This window comes from Entelurus aequoreus, linkage group LG01, assembly GCF_033978785.1.
Source record: "Entelurus aequoreus isolate RoL-2023_Sb linkage group LG01, RoL_Eaeq_v1.1, whole genome shotgun sequence".
Taxonomy (NCBI): Eukaryota; Metazoa; Chordata; class Actinopteri; order Syngnathiformes; family Syngnathidae; genus Entelurus; species Entelurus aequoreus.
This window is the reverse complement of record NC_084731.1, coordinates 49,938,555-49,954,486: the sequence shown is the minus strand read 5'-3', so window position 1 is coordinate 49,954,486 and position 15,932 is coordinate 49,938,555. Positions and strand designations below refer to the sequence as shown.

The following is a 15,932-nucleotide window of genomic DNA, read 5'->3' as shown; positions in this document are numbered from 1 at the left end:
TTATTATATAAACCTTCACCACATGCAAAACATAATATGAGTTAAGTACTTCAGTAGTTAGCATGGTAGCTTTTGTGACAAGCAAGTTTCTTTCACAGTTGTAAAAAATAACTCCTCCTCCCATTGGCTGTGAAAGTGATACGTTTTCTATCTTTTTCCTACCATTTTTGGGGGGAAAAGAAACTGCATTCAGCGCTCATCTTAGCTGCGCCCGCCAGCTTACTCTCCACCACCACCACTGGTTTAGTTGCGCGCACAATACTGACCTTTGAACTGGAGTAGGTCAGAGTTCACTGAAACGTAAATAAAAAAATGTATAATGGAAATATTTTAAGATATGGGCATTTTAAAATCTATATTGATACAAATGTGATTAAAAAAAGAATACCAACAGAACAAAATTACATTTTAGACACAGCTCACTAGTGAGTTGTGCTATTTTTAGAACAGGCCTGTGGACAACTCATTTGGTCCTTGGAGGGCGACCTGGTGCCCGCGGGCACCGTGTTGGTGACCCCTGACTTAGAGGTTCTCATTGGGCCTGGTCCACCCCCTGTTCTGTTTTTGCTAGCATGACGTTATTTACATAACAATCTATATATAAACTATGGCAAAAACTGACAGTTCAAGAACTACATCATTTAGTGGGGGTTGTACAGTATATGAAGTTTATAAGTCAAACACCTAATTTCCTCAACCTCCTTGCTCTTCTTCCCAGCTGATTGGACGTAGAACACATCATTTCACATGCAGGAGTGTGTGTTTGTGTGTGGTGTACATTGGTGTGCCACTGTGCAAACCCTGCCCAGTTGGTCTCCTGCAAGCCCGTGTGAAATGTGACACAAGCGTGGGCTCCCCTTTAAGGCATACTTTCTCTGTCTGTGCGCGCTACATTGTCTGTGTGTGTGTGTGTGTGTGTGTGTGTGCGCGTGTGCGTGCAGGGTAGGAGGTCAGGCCTCCATTTTTACCAGCAGCTGTCCACTGGCATGTCAACGGGAGTGTCACAGCGGTGCATTCAGGGGTTCAGACGGTGATCCGCTGTTGCTGCAGTGTGCACTCCGAAGGCTCACCCTCACCGTCTGACCATCCAAGACCCTGCCTGCGGTCCCCACCCCCCAACATGGCAGACCAGTACCAGTACAACGGCAACGAGGAGAAGATGATCAAGGACAGCCATACTAAGGAGATTGATCTAATCAACAGAGACCCCAAGCAGATCAATGACGACGTGGTGAAGGTTTGTGCTGCCTCCTGTTCAATATCGCCTCATTAAGACTGTGTAGTGCATGCAACAAGTTTTCTGCAAGATCGCAAAACTGTACAAAAGCTTCTAAAGTACACCGGTAACTATTCCTGTTGCCTATCCGGAACTCAGCATTTATTTTGGGAATCATGGCGTAAACGATCTCTAGAACCGTCACGTTGTATTTAGATTTGACTACTGTTTGTTCTGTGATTGTTAGCTCTGTGCTAAAGGCCAATGTGTAGATACACATCGGCCTTTAGCACAGAGCTAATAATACACACAGACCTGAGACTCTGCTAGACTGGGTGAAGCAAGTATGATAAATGATCAATGTTAACCAGACATGAAATATACTGTAAATACACGTCTTTGAAAGAGAACAGTAGCATCTACTGTAATGAGATCCTATCTAATGCGTCAAAAATGTAGCTTTGATATTAATACTGCTCACTTTCTTCTGCCAAAGTGGTATTAGTTTACCAATACTGTATCTTTATTATTAGAGTTACAGTTAGCATTCGTGTCCTTAGCATCACATGTTTGTCACCTCGCACAACTGCCTATCAATTAACATAAACAAAATAGTATTGCTGTTTAATACTCATAACTTGCTGTTACCACCGCAATTATGGACAGAGATTCTGAAAACAGGTTGCGGGGACGGAGTGAATCGAGTATTTCCATATTTTTTACCCTTTGTGTTTAAAGTTTTAATGTTGACATATGTGACGGGTGTGTATGTCGCATTGCATAATTGTCTATTTAAAATTCATAATGCAAAAAATAAAATAAAAAATACTATGGTTTGAAGCGTTATGTTTCCTATGTGGATCAACACAGATACTGTAAAAGAGGGTGGGGGAGCAAGTTTTGAGCGTTTGTCACCCTCTTTGGGGAGGCGTGGCTCGGTTGGTAGAGCGGCTGTGCCAGCAACCTGAGTGTCATGACGAGGACTGTGGTGTTGTTTGTTTTCCCATGGTGCAAAGGATTTGGAGCGGACACGACGTGAAGGTAATGACATGATTGAATTTACTCAAAAAAGTACAAACAAAAGGCGCTCACAGCGGAGGTAGAAAACTTGGCTATGAAAAACAAAACATCCACTTTGGCGTACACTATGGACAGAAAACAAAACTTGCTAACTATGGCCTTAATAAACAGGACGAAAGGAGCAGCATGAACGATGGACGTGAAACAGAGTGTCAGGAGTGTGATTTTGCCAGCCTGACTGCCTGGCAACTACAGGGATAAATAGTGAAGACTTGATTAAAGACAGGTGTGTGAGTCGTGAGGACAGGTGAAAACTAATGGGTTGCTATGGTGACAAACAAGAGTGCTCAATGAGTCCAAACGTGGAACAGGTGAAACTAATGGGTAACCATGGAAACAAGACAAGGGAGTGAAAAGCAGGAACTAAAAAGAGTCCAAAACCAAGCAGAACATAACTTAAAGGCCTACTGAAACCCACTACTACCGACCACGCAGTCTGATAGTTTATATATCAATGATGAAATCTTAACATTGCAACACATGCCAATACGGCCGGGTTAACTTATAAAGTGCAATTTTAAATTTCCCGGCAAACTTCTGGCTGAAAACGTTTCTATATTATGACGTTTGCGTGTGACGTCAACAATTGAAGCGGAAGTATTCTGAGCCCATTGAATCCAATACAAAAAGCTCTGTTTTCATCTCAAAATTCCACAGTATTCTGGACATCTGTGTTGGTGAATCTTTTGCAATTTGTTTAATGAACAATGGAGACTGCAAAGAAGAAAGTTGTAGGTGGGATCGGTGTATTAGCGGCTGGCTGTAGCAACACAACCAGGAGGACTTACTTGGATAGCAGACGCGCTAGCCGACGCTAGCCGACGCTAGCCGACGCTAGCCGACGCTAGCCGCCGACCGCACGGATGATCGGGTGAAGTCCTTCGTCCTTCCGTCGATCGCTGGAACGCAGGTGAGCACGGGTGTTGATGAGCAGATGAAGGCTGGCTGGCGTAGGTGGAGCGCTAATATTTTTATAATAGCTCTGTGAGGTCCCGTTGCTAAGTTAGCTTCAATGGTGTCGTTAGCAACAGCATTGTTAATTTTCGCCAAGCTGGAAAGCATTAATCGTGTATTTACATGTCCAGGGTTTAATAGTATTGTTGATCTATCCTTCCAGTCAGGGGTTTATTTATTTTGTTTATATCTGCATTTGAGCCCGATGCTATCACGTTAGCTCCGTAGCTAAAGTGTTTTGCCGATGTATTGTTGTGGAGATAAAAGTCACTGTGAATGTCCATTTTGCGTTCTCGACTCTCATTTTCAAGAGGATATAGTATCCGAGGTGGTTTAAAATACAAATCTGTGATCCACAATAGAAAAAGGAGAGAGTGTGGAATCCAATGAACCCTTGTACCTAAGTTACAGTCAGAGCGAAAACAGATACGTTCTGCACTGCACGCTAGTCCTTCACTTTCACGTTCCTCATCCACGAATCTTTCATCCTCGCTCAAATTAATGGGGTAATCGTCTCTTTCTCGGTCCGAATCTCTCTCGCTGCTGGTGTAAACAATAGGAAAATGTGAGCAGCCCTTCCTCCGGTGTCGTCACGCTGGGGCAAGGCTTTTTTTTATCAGAGACCAAAAGTTGCAAACTTTATCGTCGTTGTGCTATACTAAATCCTTTCAGCAAAAATATGGCAATATCGCAAAATGATCAAGTATGACACATAGAATGGATCTGCTATCTCCGTTTAAATAAAACAATTTCATTTCAGTAGGCCTTTAAACAAAACATGATCACACAGACATGACACTGAGGGTTCCAGGTTCGATCCCCACTTCCGCCATCCTTGTCACTGCCGTTGTGTCCTTGGGCAAGACCCTTTACCCACACTGGTTTAAATATAACTTACATATTGGGATTCACTATGTAAAGCGCTTTGAGTCACTAGAGAAAAGCACTATATAAATATACTTCACTTCACTTTGTTGTGCCGTGAGCGCCCCCTAGAGGGCCACCAAAAATATGCAGAATGCAGCTGAGATAGGCTCCAGCACCCCCCGCGACCCCGAACGTGACAAGCGGTAGAAAATGGATGGATGGATGTGGCAGTAATGACAATCTCTAACAAACAGAAGTCTGGAGCTAAAGTCATAGAGAAGTTTATTAAGCGCAAAACTAAAGGGGTAAAGCTTTATTTTCATTTTCACTTTAATTTGTATTTATAGTTTTTTTAATTAAAATGTATTGTTAATTTAGTTTTTGTGTTTTAGCGCTACATAATTGCATGTAAAAAATTGTTGCCTCTTATTTTTGAGTCCTTACTTATGCAGTATATTTGGTTAATAATTATTTATCTAATCAGCCTGACCTAAGACTCAGGATTATGTGCTAAATAAATAATATTTTTTGTGATTAACATATTATTTCATATCATTTGACAAGGTTGTAAACTTTAAGTAAGTTAGATATAATTATTGAACACGATTAAAATCAAAGGTAAATTATTGTGTTAATAGTGTTAATATTTGAGTGGGCACCAGATCACTCTGTAGTGGAAAAGTCGGGCCCCGAGGTCTAAAAGGTGTCTCATCTTGTTCACAAACGAGTTATAGTTAGGGTTGGGCATCGAAAATTGATAGGAACAGAGACCAATATTCTGATTCCCTGTGAATCGTTCAAATCTTGTATTTTTAATTTTTAGTCTTGATGCCCAACTGGAAGTAAAAGCACCAAACAACGAAAAAGAAATAATCTACTCCAATAATGAAGACAGAGCCGCCATTAACAAACATTATTTAAGACTCAGAATCAAGAATCGTCAGGAACCGGAATCAAAATGAGGAATCGTTCAATTTCAAATGGTGCCCAGCCTCAGTCATAGTAGACAATAATCCGATCACCTACAGCTACTGGCAGACATGCCTACGACCCCGATTAAAAATCCAGAAATTCATGTACAACTTGAACGCACCACTAGTGTAGCACACAAACGTCGGACTACGTGCACCGCAAAGTAAATTAGTCTTAATAAAACGGAACATGAAATATTTTATCGGCGATGTTTGTAGGAAAGTGGGGTGGAACACGTACACCCCCTCCCCAGTAGTGCCATATGTATTCTAATCCCATGATAAGCGTAGTACATGTCACAGAGTGCCTGTCTCTTATACTAAGATCTCTTTCTTATGAATTTATAATGCTTTCTAGCATTTTGTTGCTGTCATTTGGCAAAGCTAAAGTAAGCCCATCTCCTTCAGGAAAGACTTTTCGCAAAGAACAAAACAATCCATGTGGAGCAAATTATTCAGAGAATGACTCAGACGGCTTGTTTGTTCGTCCTGTCCTGACTTCCCAAACGGATCCTCGCCACTGGTTTGGATGACAGGGAGATGTTTTTAGATGTGCAGGGCGTCTGCCTGACTGAAACGTTCATTAATATTCTGTAGCTGAGTCTCAGCTGCGGGAACGCAAACAGATTTTACAATAGACTATCTGGCAGACGACAACGTTAGGCTCCTCTTCTTACGTCACATACTCCTCCTGTCTATGGCTAACTTCCTGGAAGCCAGCGTCCTCTGCAGTGGATGTTTGTTCTCGGGTGGATCTAGTGCAGAGCTGGGCAAATATTTTGACTCGGGGGCCACATTGAGAGAAAAATATGTGTCTGGGGGGCCAACGTGTATGTGTGTATAAATTATATGTACACATTTAGCTGTAAAAATCTGCTATATATTATGTGTGTTTGGGTCCTTTTTTTTTAGGAACGCTAATACCAAAAGTCACAAAACGTTATAAAAGACCACCTCAAAAGAACCGAATGGAATTATACAGTTTTTTACTGAATTGGACACCCAAAATGTACATGAAAATAAAAAAAGTGGAATTTACAATATTAAATATGAACAATAAAACACTGAATATTAACAACATATGAACGTCACTCCTCTTTTACTTCTCAGACCAGCTCCTCGATAGTTGTGTATCTTTTACAATCAAGCAAAACACAACAAAAATGTACAAAAAAACAGCCAAATATGAATGCAAAGTGTAATAAACACCTACAATATGATATATCATCACGTAAAAATGTGCTTCCACATCTGTTTCCGTTTCGGGCTGGCTGCTCTGAAAACAAACCCCGCCCACTCTGCTTTATTCCTCGTCTGAGCTGCTGTGACGTAGCTTGCCGTAATAACTCGTATAACACCCAAAAGCGCAGATTTCAACCATTGAAATACTTTCTATAGTTCAAGACGTATGGTCATTTAAAAACAGCACTGCACATCATAATGTTGATGTTAAAATTCTAAAAAAATGATGTAGAACGTCCAGCGGGCTGGATTGAAAATCTCACATGTGGCCCGAGGGCCGTATTTTCCCCAGGTCTGCTCTAGTGCATTTCCTCAAATGTGACCTCCGCTTTAATGGCTGCCATCTTCTCAAATTGACCCTCAATGACATACTTGTGTGAACTGCAGAGCCCATTAGAGTGTGTTTGCTAACCAAAACAGCAGCACAAACTGTAGCCTCTCAGAGGAATTAATGTGCAGGTTCTTACCAATGCCACTGGAGTGTTAGTTTAAAGAGGAATTTGCTACATGGAAATGGGGGGGGGGGGGGGGGGGGGTCTGGAGCATATCCCAGCTGCATTCGGGCGGAAGGCGGGGTACACCCTGGACTAGTCGCCACGTCATCGCAGATAATGATAGTTATACAGATAGACAGACAACATTCACACTCACATTCACACACTAGGGCATATTTAGTGTTGCCAATCAACCTATCCCCAGGTGCATGTCTTTGGAGGTGGGAGGAAGCCGGAGTACCCGGAAGAACCCACGCAGTCAAGGGGAGAACATGCGAACGCCACACAGAAAGTATTGAATATATTAGTATAAATGAAGACCTGCCCAATAGTTAACGCCTTACTTATTAGGCATGTGCCGATCAATCAGTATCAGCCTATTTTTATCAAAAAATATGTTTTCGCCATTGCCGATTAATGCCTTTTAATGCCAGTCCCAACGGTCGACCCCCTCCCCTCACTCTATTTATTTTTAGTACCCCAGCTGACAAGCGGCTAGCAGATAATTATGTGTTGCCATACACAGTGTGGAGTCGCTCCCCTAAGTTAATAATGATTACCACAAAATAAACCGCATTTCTTAGTATCTTAACTATCATTATCAGGTAATGTTATCACTGGAGGACTGGCTAAACATGTTACACACCGAGAGCAAGTCAGGAGCAGATATGCTAATAACTAAACTAAGCGCTAAAGCAGCTTCAGACTACACCAAGAAATAAAAATAGTATCAGTATATGTTTGATATGAGAGTGATTCAGTTGATATTCTCAAAGTCTTTTTTTTGTATATTGTTTTTTTTTTATGTTTCATGAACTTGGGGAATAGTTATTGTGTACTATGGACTTTGTTTTGATCAAACAATGATTTATGTTGGTTTATGGTTTGAGTTTATATCGAACAATACAATTACAACATGATACGTTAAAATGTCCAGGTCCTTTTTTCAACATGTTCGAAAAGGAGTAGGAAGAAGCAACACTTATTGAATCCTACCCCTTTTCCTTTACATAGCAATTGCTAACACTTTTGTTCACTTCATGTTCTCAATTTATTCACAATATACTCCATAAGTAATAACATAAAAAAATAAACAAGTAAATAATAATTAGTGAAGTAAGTTGTATTTTATATAGAGAGCTAAATAAGATTATCAATAAATTCAGAATGTTTATCATGGTTCTTCTTCTTTGTACTTTGAGTTATAAGAGTTTCTTAAATTGGATCATATTAAGATTAAGATTAAGATTAAAGTACCAATGATTGTCACACACACACTAGATGTGGTGAAATTTGTCCTCTGCATTTGACCCATCCCCTTGGGGAGTAGTGGGCAGCAGCGGCGCCGCGCCCGGGAATCATTTTGGTGATTTAACCCCCAACTCCAACCCTTGATGCTGAGTGCCAAGCAGGGAGGTAATTAGTACAGTGTTTCATTTCTTTACTTAATCCTTTCCATAATTTAATTCCACATACAGATATACTAAAGGTTTTAAATGTTGTACATGCATACACATGTTTTAAATTACATTTTTCTCTAAGGTTATATTTCTCTTCTTTTGTTGAGAATAATTGTTGCATGTTCTTGGGTAGCAGGTTATAGTTTGCTTTGTATGTAATTTTAGCTGTTTGCATGATATCATGGAATTTCAATATTTACGATTCAACAAATAAAGAGTTTGAATGTTCTCTTAATCCAACATTATGTATTACTCTAACTGACATTTTTTGTTACACGATTATAACACTGAAGAGCACTATTGTAGTATTTCCCCATATGTCTGCACAATAACTCAGATATGGTTACAGTCATGAGCAGTAAAGAATATGAAGTGATTTTTGGTCCAATACATATTTAGCTTCATCCATTATTGATGCATGTCTTGCCACCTTATGTTGTAAATTTTTAATATGAGAGTCCCAGTTAATCATTACTCATTACGCCTAGAAAAGTGATTTAATTTACTCTTTCAATTTGTAACAATTATGCAGCTGAGATAGGCTCCAGCACCCCCCGCAACCCCAAAAGGGACAAGCGGTAGAAAACAGATGGATGGATGGATGGATGTATATAATACAAGAGAATACTGAACTAGTGTAAATATTGTATTAATATTGTTTCACTTTCTATAGCACTCACCATAAATACATTGAAATAATAACAGTTATTACATGTGATCGGTGTTGGTGTTGGTACCGGCTGATATCACTCATGGATGATTGATATCGGAATCGGCAGCATAAAACCTTCATCCGAACATCCCAATTACTTACTTCTGAATAGATGCCTGGTCTTTTCTGCAGTTGACTTAAAAAAAACAAAAAAACATCCCCCACTACTCAATGAGTACTGTATGTATTGCATGCACATGCCGCCATTTTTAGCAATAGTGTAAATAAACTGCATGCTCTTCTATTTATAGCTGTAAGGACCAGCTGCGTATGTCGCACAAATAGGCATCTAGGTGTTAATAATAAACTGTCACATTCACTTGCTGCTTGCTTTAAAAAGGAGAAAATATGATTTATGATTAGTTAACATTTTTTATTAAACATGAAGACGTTGCGGTGAACACACATGTCACTTCCAGTCCAGTACTGAGCCTTCTTATAGGGCCACCATCAACTAAAGTCAGTGTGTGGTATCCACTTACCTGAACAAAACACTTTTGTTTATGCTCCCATTTTTCATGAGTTGACTCAAAGATCCAAAACGTTTACTACATACACAAAATACCATCCATCCATCCATTTTCTACCGCTTGTCCCTTTTGGGGTCGCGGGTGGTGCTGGGGCCTATTTCAGCTGCATTCGGGCGGAAGGCGGGGTACACCCTGGACAAGTCGCCACCACAAGCTCGGTTGGTAGAGCGGCCGTGCCAGCAACTTGATGGTTCCAGGTTCGATCCCCGCTTCTGCCATCCTAGTCACTGCCGTTGTGTCCTAGGGCAAGACACTTTACCCACCTGCTCCCAGTGCCACCCACACTGGTTTAAATGTAACTTAGATATTGGGTTTCACTATGTAAAGCGCTTTGAGTCACTAGAGAAAAGCGCTATATAAATATAATTCACTTCACTTCACTTCATCACAGGGTCAACACAGATAGACAGACAACATTCACACTCACATTCACACAATAGGGTCTCTCAAATGTTGTTCACTAAAACTGTGTTAGTGAGCATTTCTTCTTTGCGAAGATAATTCATCCCACTTCACAAGTGTGGAATATCAAGATGCTGAATAAACAGCATTATTGCACATGTGTGCCTTAGGCTCCCTACAATAAAATACCACTCTGAAATGTGCAGTTTTATCACACAGCACAATGCAACAAATGTCACAAGTTTTGAGGGAGTGTGCAGTTGGCATGCTGACTGCAGGAATGTCCACCAGAGCTGTTGCCCCTGAACTGAATCTTCATTTCTCCACCATAAGCTGTCTCCTAAGCCGTTTCTAAGAATTTGGCAGTACATCCAACCGGCCTCACAACCGCAGACCACGTGTAACTGCACCAGCCCAGGGTCTCCACATCCAAATAATTTCTGCACAAACTGTTATGGTTGGACTAAGGGTAGGTGATGGCTCAGACACCAGGAGGAAGTATGAACATCCACCCATCCATCCATTTTCTACCGCTTGTCCCTTTTGGGGTTGTGGGGGGTCGCTGGAGCCTATCTCAGCATGAACAATGATTTATTATATATATTAACCATATATATATATATATATATATATATATATATATATATATATATATATATATATATATATATATATATATATATATATATATATATATATATATATATATATAATAATCAAACAATACAAATAAACAATAGAATGGAGTGTGAACCGGATCCAAAAGTGTATGTGGTGTAAGGCTATGTGTGTAGTTAGCTGAAGTGTGTGTTACCAAGTGTTGAACGAGAGATGAGGAAGTCCAGGGGAAGAGGGGAATCCGTGTCCAAGCGGGAGGTCGAGATCCAAGGGGCAGTCCGTGAAGCAGCTGGGGAACGATGACAAGGAATGACGAGACACACAGCAACGTCAAAACACGGGAACGGAGGTTGTACGCCAACAGATGATTATATTCCGGCGCCTGATGGCCGGTTCAGCAGGCTTATGAAGGCAGCTTCCTCATTACCGATAGGTGCGCCAATTGTCGGTGAATGATTGCAGCTTGTGGCTGCTGCAGAGCGGAGACGCGTGCGGCGCGTCCCTGCAAGTGCGCCGCGGCCGTGGGCGTGTCCCAAGGTGAGACAAGCCGAGCGCAAGGATGACACAAACTGTGAGAACCCGTCTCAGGTAAGCTAGTCTGCATGTTTGTCGTCCTATTGGGGTCTCGACCTGACTGCAGTTCATCGTCGTAACCAACTTGTGTGGGCAAAAAAGGGGCGGAATGGCGTAGTGGGTAAGAGCATCCGTGCCAGAAAACTGAGGGTTGCAGGATCGCTCCCCGCCTCTTGACATCCAAATCACTGCCGTTGTGTCCTTGGGCAGGACACTTCACCCTTGCCCCCGGTGCCGCTCACACTGGTGAATGAATGATGAATGAATGAGGGGCCGTAGGTGCAAACTGGCTGCCTCGCTTCCGTCAGTCTACCCCAGGGCAGCTGTGGCTACAAATGTAGCTTACCACCACCAGGTGTGAATGAATGATGGGTTCTCACTTCTCTGTGAGCGCTTTGAGTATCTAACAATAGAAAAGCGCGATATAAAATCTAATCCATTATTATTATTATTATTAAATGCTTACATTCTGGCGAGTTGGAAAGGTGTTCTCCTCAGGTATAAATCATATTTGCAGCCTGACAATGCACGGCCCCATGTTACAAGGATCTGTACACAATTCCTGGAAGCTGAAAACATCCCAGTTCTTGCATGGCCAGCATACTCACTGAGCATGTTTGGAATGCTGTAGATTGAAGAGGAGTGGACCAACTGAGGAGTGGACCAACATTCCACACCTGATCAACTCTATGCGAAGGAGATGTGTTGCACTGCGTGAGGCAAATGCTGGTCACACCAGATACTGACTGTTTTTCTGACCCCCCCAGATCCTAATAAAGCAAAACTGCTAATTTGGGAGTGGCCTTTTATTGTGGGCAGCCTAAGACACACCTGTGCAATAATCATGCTGTTTAATTAGCATCTTGATATGCCACACCTGTGAGGTGGGATCGATAATCTTGGCAAATAAGAAGTGCTCACTAACACAGATTTGTGAACAATATTTGAGAGGATTAGGTATTTTGTGTATATAGTAAAAGTTTTAGATCTTTGAGTCCAACTCATGAGCAATGTGGGCAAAAACAAAAGTGTTGTGTTTATATTTTTGTTCAGTATACATACACAACTTATTGCAAATAAATGCAAATGCTATGGTCTGCTTAACCAGCTACATGATGATGTAGTTTATACAGCCAGCACATTTCAGCATTGTAAAAGTGAGCAAACTACATCACTTATCTGTCACATTGTGACTGCCTATCCATATACGTACACAACATAATAAAGAAAAAGATGTCCAGTATTTAGACTTAGACTTAGACAAACATTATTGATCCACAAGGGAAATTGTTCCACACAGTAGCTCAGTTACAAAGGATGGAAAGGGTAAGGATGAAAACGATAATGCAGGTATAAAGTACACTAAAAATGTACCAAAGTAGCAATATAAAATATAACATATATGTAATTATTACATATATAGATACAGTATATAATATATGTATATATAACATATTTATTGAGCCTTTAGGGCCACCATAGTTCATCTTTGTAGAAGTTTTAAAGCCAAAACAAGTTGAAGTCTGCGTATAAATTCTGCTACGTCACATACATTTGTCATATCACACATATCGCCTGTCCATTTACAAATAATACACAAAATAACACAACAACCAAAAATAGGGTATGCATTTGCATAAACTCATTACGCAAAAATATAATTCTTACTTCATACCTTGTACTTGATGGTCAGAGGTGCAAACTAGAGTAGGGGACGGGGCAGTGACTCAAAACATTTTAAGGTAAATCACAAACTGCATCCCATTTGTTTGTTGTATTGTACAACTACTGTATCTATCCATTTTCATAAACACATAACGCTACGACCAAATACTTATTTCTTAGCTAGTACATTATAGTCCTGGGTGCAAACAAGAGGGGAGTTGCTGTGACCCAAAACAAGTCCATTACAAGCTATATCATCTTTTTTTGTTGTAACGCACAACAATTGATCCCTTTGCATAAACTTAAAGTGCAAAAAAGAAATACTATTTCTTAGTTTATACATGAAGGTCAGGGACCGAAAACAAGCCAATCACAAGCTACAGTACATTACAGTTGTTTGTTGATCCAACAGCCCACCCCTTTGCATGAACACATAATACAAACGTTTGTACTTGGACACAATTAATTACAGTACTTCACTTTTACAAGATGGTCAGGGACGCAAACAAGAGGGGAGGGGCATTGACCCAAACAAGTTCATCACAAGCTGCATTATATATATTTTTTCGTCTCGCACAACAGCCAACAAATTTGCATGAACTAATCAAAATTACTTACTTACTTCCTGGCTTATACAAGATGGTCAGGGATGGAAACAGGGAGAAGGGAATTGACACAAAACAAGTCAATCATAAGCAACTGAAGTGAATTAATTGACTCATTATATTCAATATATGGTGAATGTTTATATTTAACTTGGAGAAAGTGAACCACCAGGTTTAAGTAAATAATTGTTGAGTCCATAATAAATTAAGGAGTCTTAGTTGGACATTTGCATATGGACTGGGTTAACTCTTTCACAAGAAGAGGCAATAAATTCAGACTTTGGAATCTAAAAGTGATAGCTCTATCCTGGAGGAAAGACTCCATGTCTATCTTCACGTCAACTTTTAAGTTACACACATAAAGAGGTTGTTTTCCGGTCACTTACACATGAACATTTCCTTACATAGTCAGGTTGTACTCTCCTAAATTAACACACAACCAGACAGAGAAAGAAGGAATAAAAGAAGGTGGTTTGGCTCCTCCAAGTTAAGAGTGCTCATTTTTTTTACTTGATTTCCTCCAGGTACTGCAACTTTTGTTCCAGTAAAGCGTCTCCGACATCACCCTTCTGTCCGGACGAGGATGACAAGATCAGAAATACACATCACAACATTATATTTATTTGTCATAACGCACAACAGTTGAGCCATTTGCATAAACCCACTTGTGTGTTGAAAAGAAAAACTATTTATTAACTTGCACATGATAGTCTGGGACGCACACAAGAGGGGAAGGGCAATGACCCAAAACAAGTCGATCACAAGCTACAACATGTTTGTTTGTCATATCGCACAACAACCAATCCATTTGAATCCCAGCACTAATGCAAGCACGTCAATCATCGCATTTCTTCCCAGGTGGAGTTTGAGGACGTGATAGCAGAGCCAGACGGTACGCACAGCCTGGACGGCGTCTGGAAACTGAGCTACACCACCTTCACTGTGTCCAAGTACTGGTGCTACCGCATCCTGTCGGCCATCTTTGGCATCCCCGTGGCCCTGCTGTGGGGCTTCCTGTTCGCCTTCATCTCTTTCCTCCACATCTGGGCGGTGGTGCCCTGCATCAAGAGCTGCCTGATCGAGTCGCAGTGTATCAGTCGCATCTACTCGCTCTGCATTCAGACCTTCTGCGACCCTTTCTTCGAAGCCCTAGGCAAGATCTTCAGCAGCGTGCGCGTGGCTTTGCGCAAAGAAGTCTGAAAACTCAAAAAAGTATTGCCAAACAAGCTCTGCTCCCTTTTTCTACAACATATGTTCTTATGCTCAAGGAGTTTCACCAAATTAGTATAATTTTGTACAAAAAGTACACTTGCTGATTTTGATTCTGAATAAATGGATTGAAAGAAAGCAACATTAGCCAGAAGTTTTCAAAGTATGATTTACCATTCATGTTAAGGTGCAGCAGCTTGAAATATCTTTTTTTTAATGATTTATTTCTTTTAGTTCCCACAGTGAGAGTGTAAACAGGGTCTGGGGTGAGCAGGAAACTTGTTTTTTTCATGAAACCTCACTTTAAAAATCCCCAAATGCTTGAAAATTGCAATAAAAAAAAGTGTGTGATGTTCAACATGAAAAGCATTTATCTCAATGTAACTCTGTTTGAAAGTACATGCTTTTAAATGATTGTGACAATTTGTAGTTTCTTGAAACAATTAAATTCTGAGCTATTACATCCTAAATATGCTTTTTTTTTTTTAATTAAAAACTTATAAAAAAATACATGTCAATCCCGTTTTCTCAGGGACTCTCCCTTTCTTATCGAAATCCTTCCATTTTAATAATTAATGTAAACTAATGTTAAGGTTAGCGTTCAACTCAGGCTTTCAAAATAAAAGCATGCCAATTAAATTATATGGTCGCACCATAGTAAGCAGGTGTGTCTGGTGGAAAGACCAGACTGTAACATATATCACAGAAATGTCCCTTATTTTTAAATGTATATGCTTGTGATTCTATAACAAAGTGGACATTTACGCTGATGACACCCAATAGTCTTATGCTCTGTCTCAAATGGAATACTTGTGGAAGTACATTTTAATAAGTATTCTATGTAAACTGCGCACTTTGTTACTGTGTGAAAGTGTAATTCTTTATTTATGACAATAACCTGCTTCTTCTGTCCTGTCCTATAGCTGGGTTTGCCATCACGTGACATAGAAGCATAGAAGGTCTGGAGTCCCATTAGGCTACTGTTTATTTACTTGCATCAGTGCAGATTTGGGTGTATTTTGAAAGGTTTGGAAGGTTTTGGAAGACGTTTTGCCGCTCATCCGCGTAGGCTTCATCAGTTCATGCTCATAGACTTAGATTGATCAGATCTAGTCTCGCGGCTGGTGCCAAATGGCATTCTGGTCACCTTCTGTGACCAGAATGTTTCTAACTCCTGTTATTTGTTGGAGGCTAAATTACAGAGTGTTTTAGGAATGGTTGAAAAGACAGTGTTGTATGTGGGAGACAGGTGGTGTCGCAGCCCACGTCCTCTAAGACAAACCAAACAGTCCAGTTACCATCCATCCATCCATCCATTTTCTTCCGCTTATCCG

At 40.5% G+C, this 15,932-nt stretch overlaps 1 protein-coding gene across 1 annotated transcript; it reads left to right on the top strand.

The window, feature by feature from the left end:
* The first annotated feature begins 955 nt into the window (after window positions 1-955).
* On the top strand, window positions 956-15,054 carry cav3 (caveolin 3). Its single transcript, XM_062023442.1, has 2 exons — window positions 956-1,237; window positions 14,248-15,054. Exons 1-2 carry the CDS (start codon window positions 1,121-1,123, stop codon window positions 14,587-14,589), a joined length of 459 nt encoding a protein of 152 aa, XP_061879426.1. The 5' UTR covers window positions 956-1,120; the 3' UTR covers window positions 14,590-15,054.
* Window positions 15,055-15,932: the final 878 nt, after the last annotated feature.

Excerpts from the sequence above, each read along its gene's own strand:
- cav3 (XM_062023442.1), top strand. The coding sequence starts at position 1,121 with ATGGCAGACCAGTACCAGTACAACGGCAACGAGGAGAAGATGATCAAG. Across the intron at positions 1,238-14,247 it reads TCAATGACGACGTGGTGAAG|GTGGAGTTTGAGGACGTGAT; the intron begins GTTTGTGCTGCC and ends ATTTCTTCCCAG.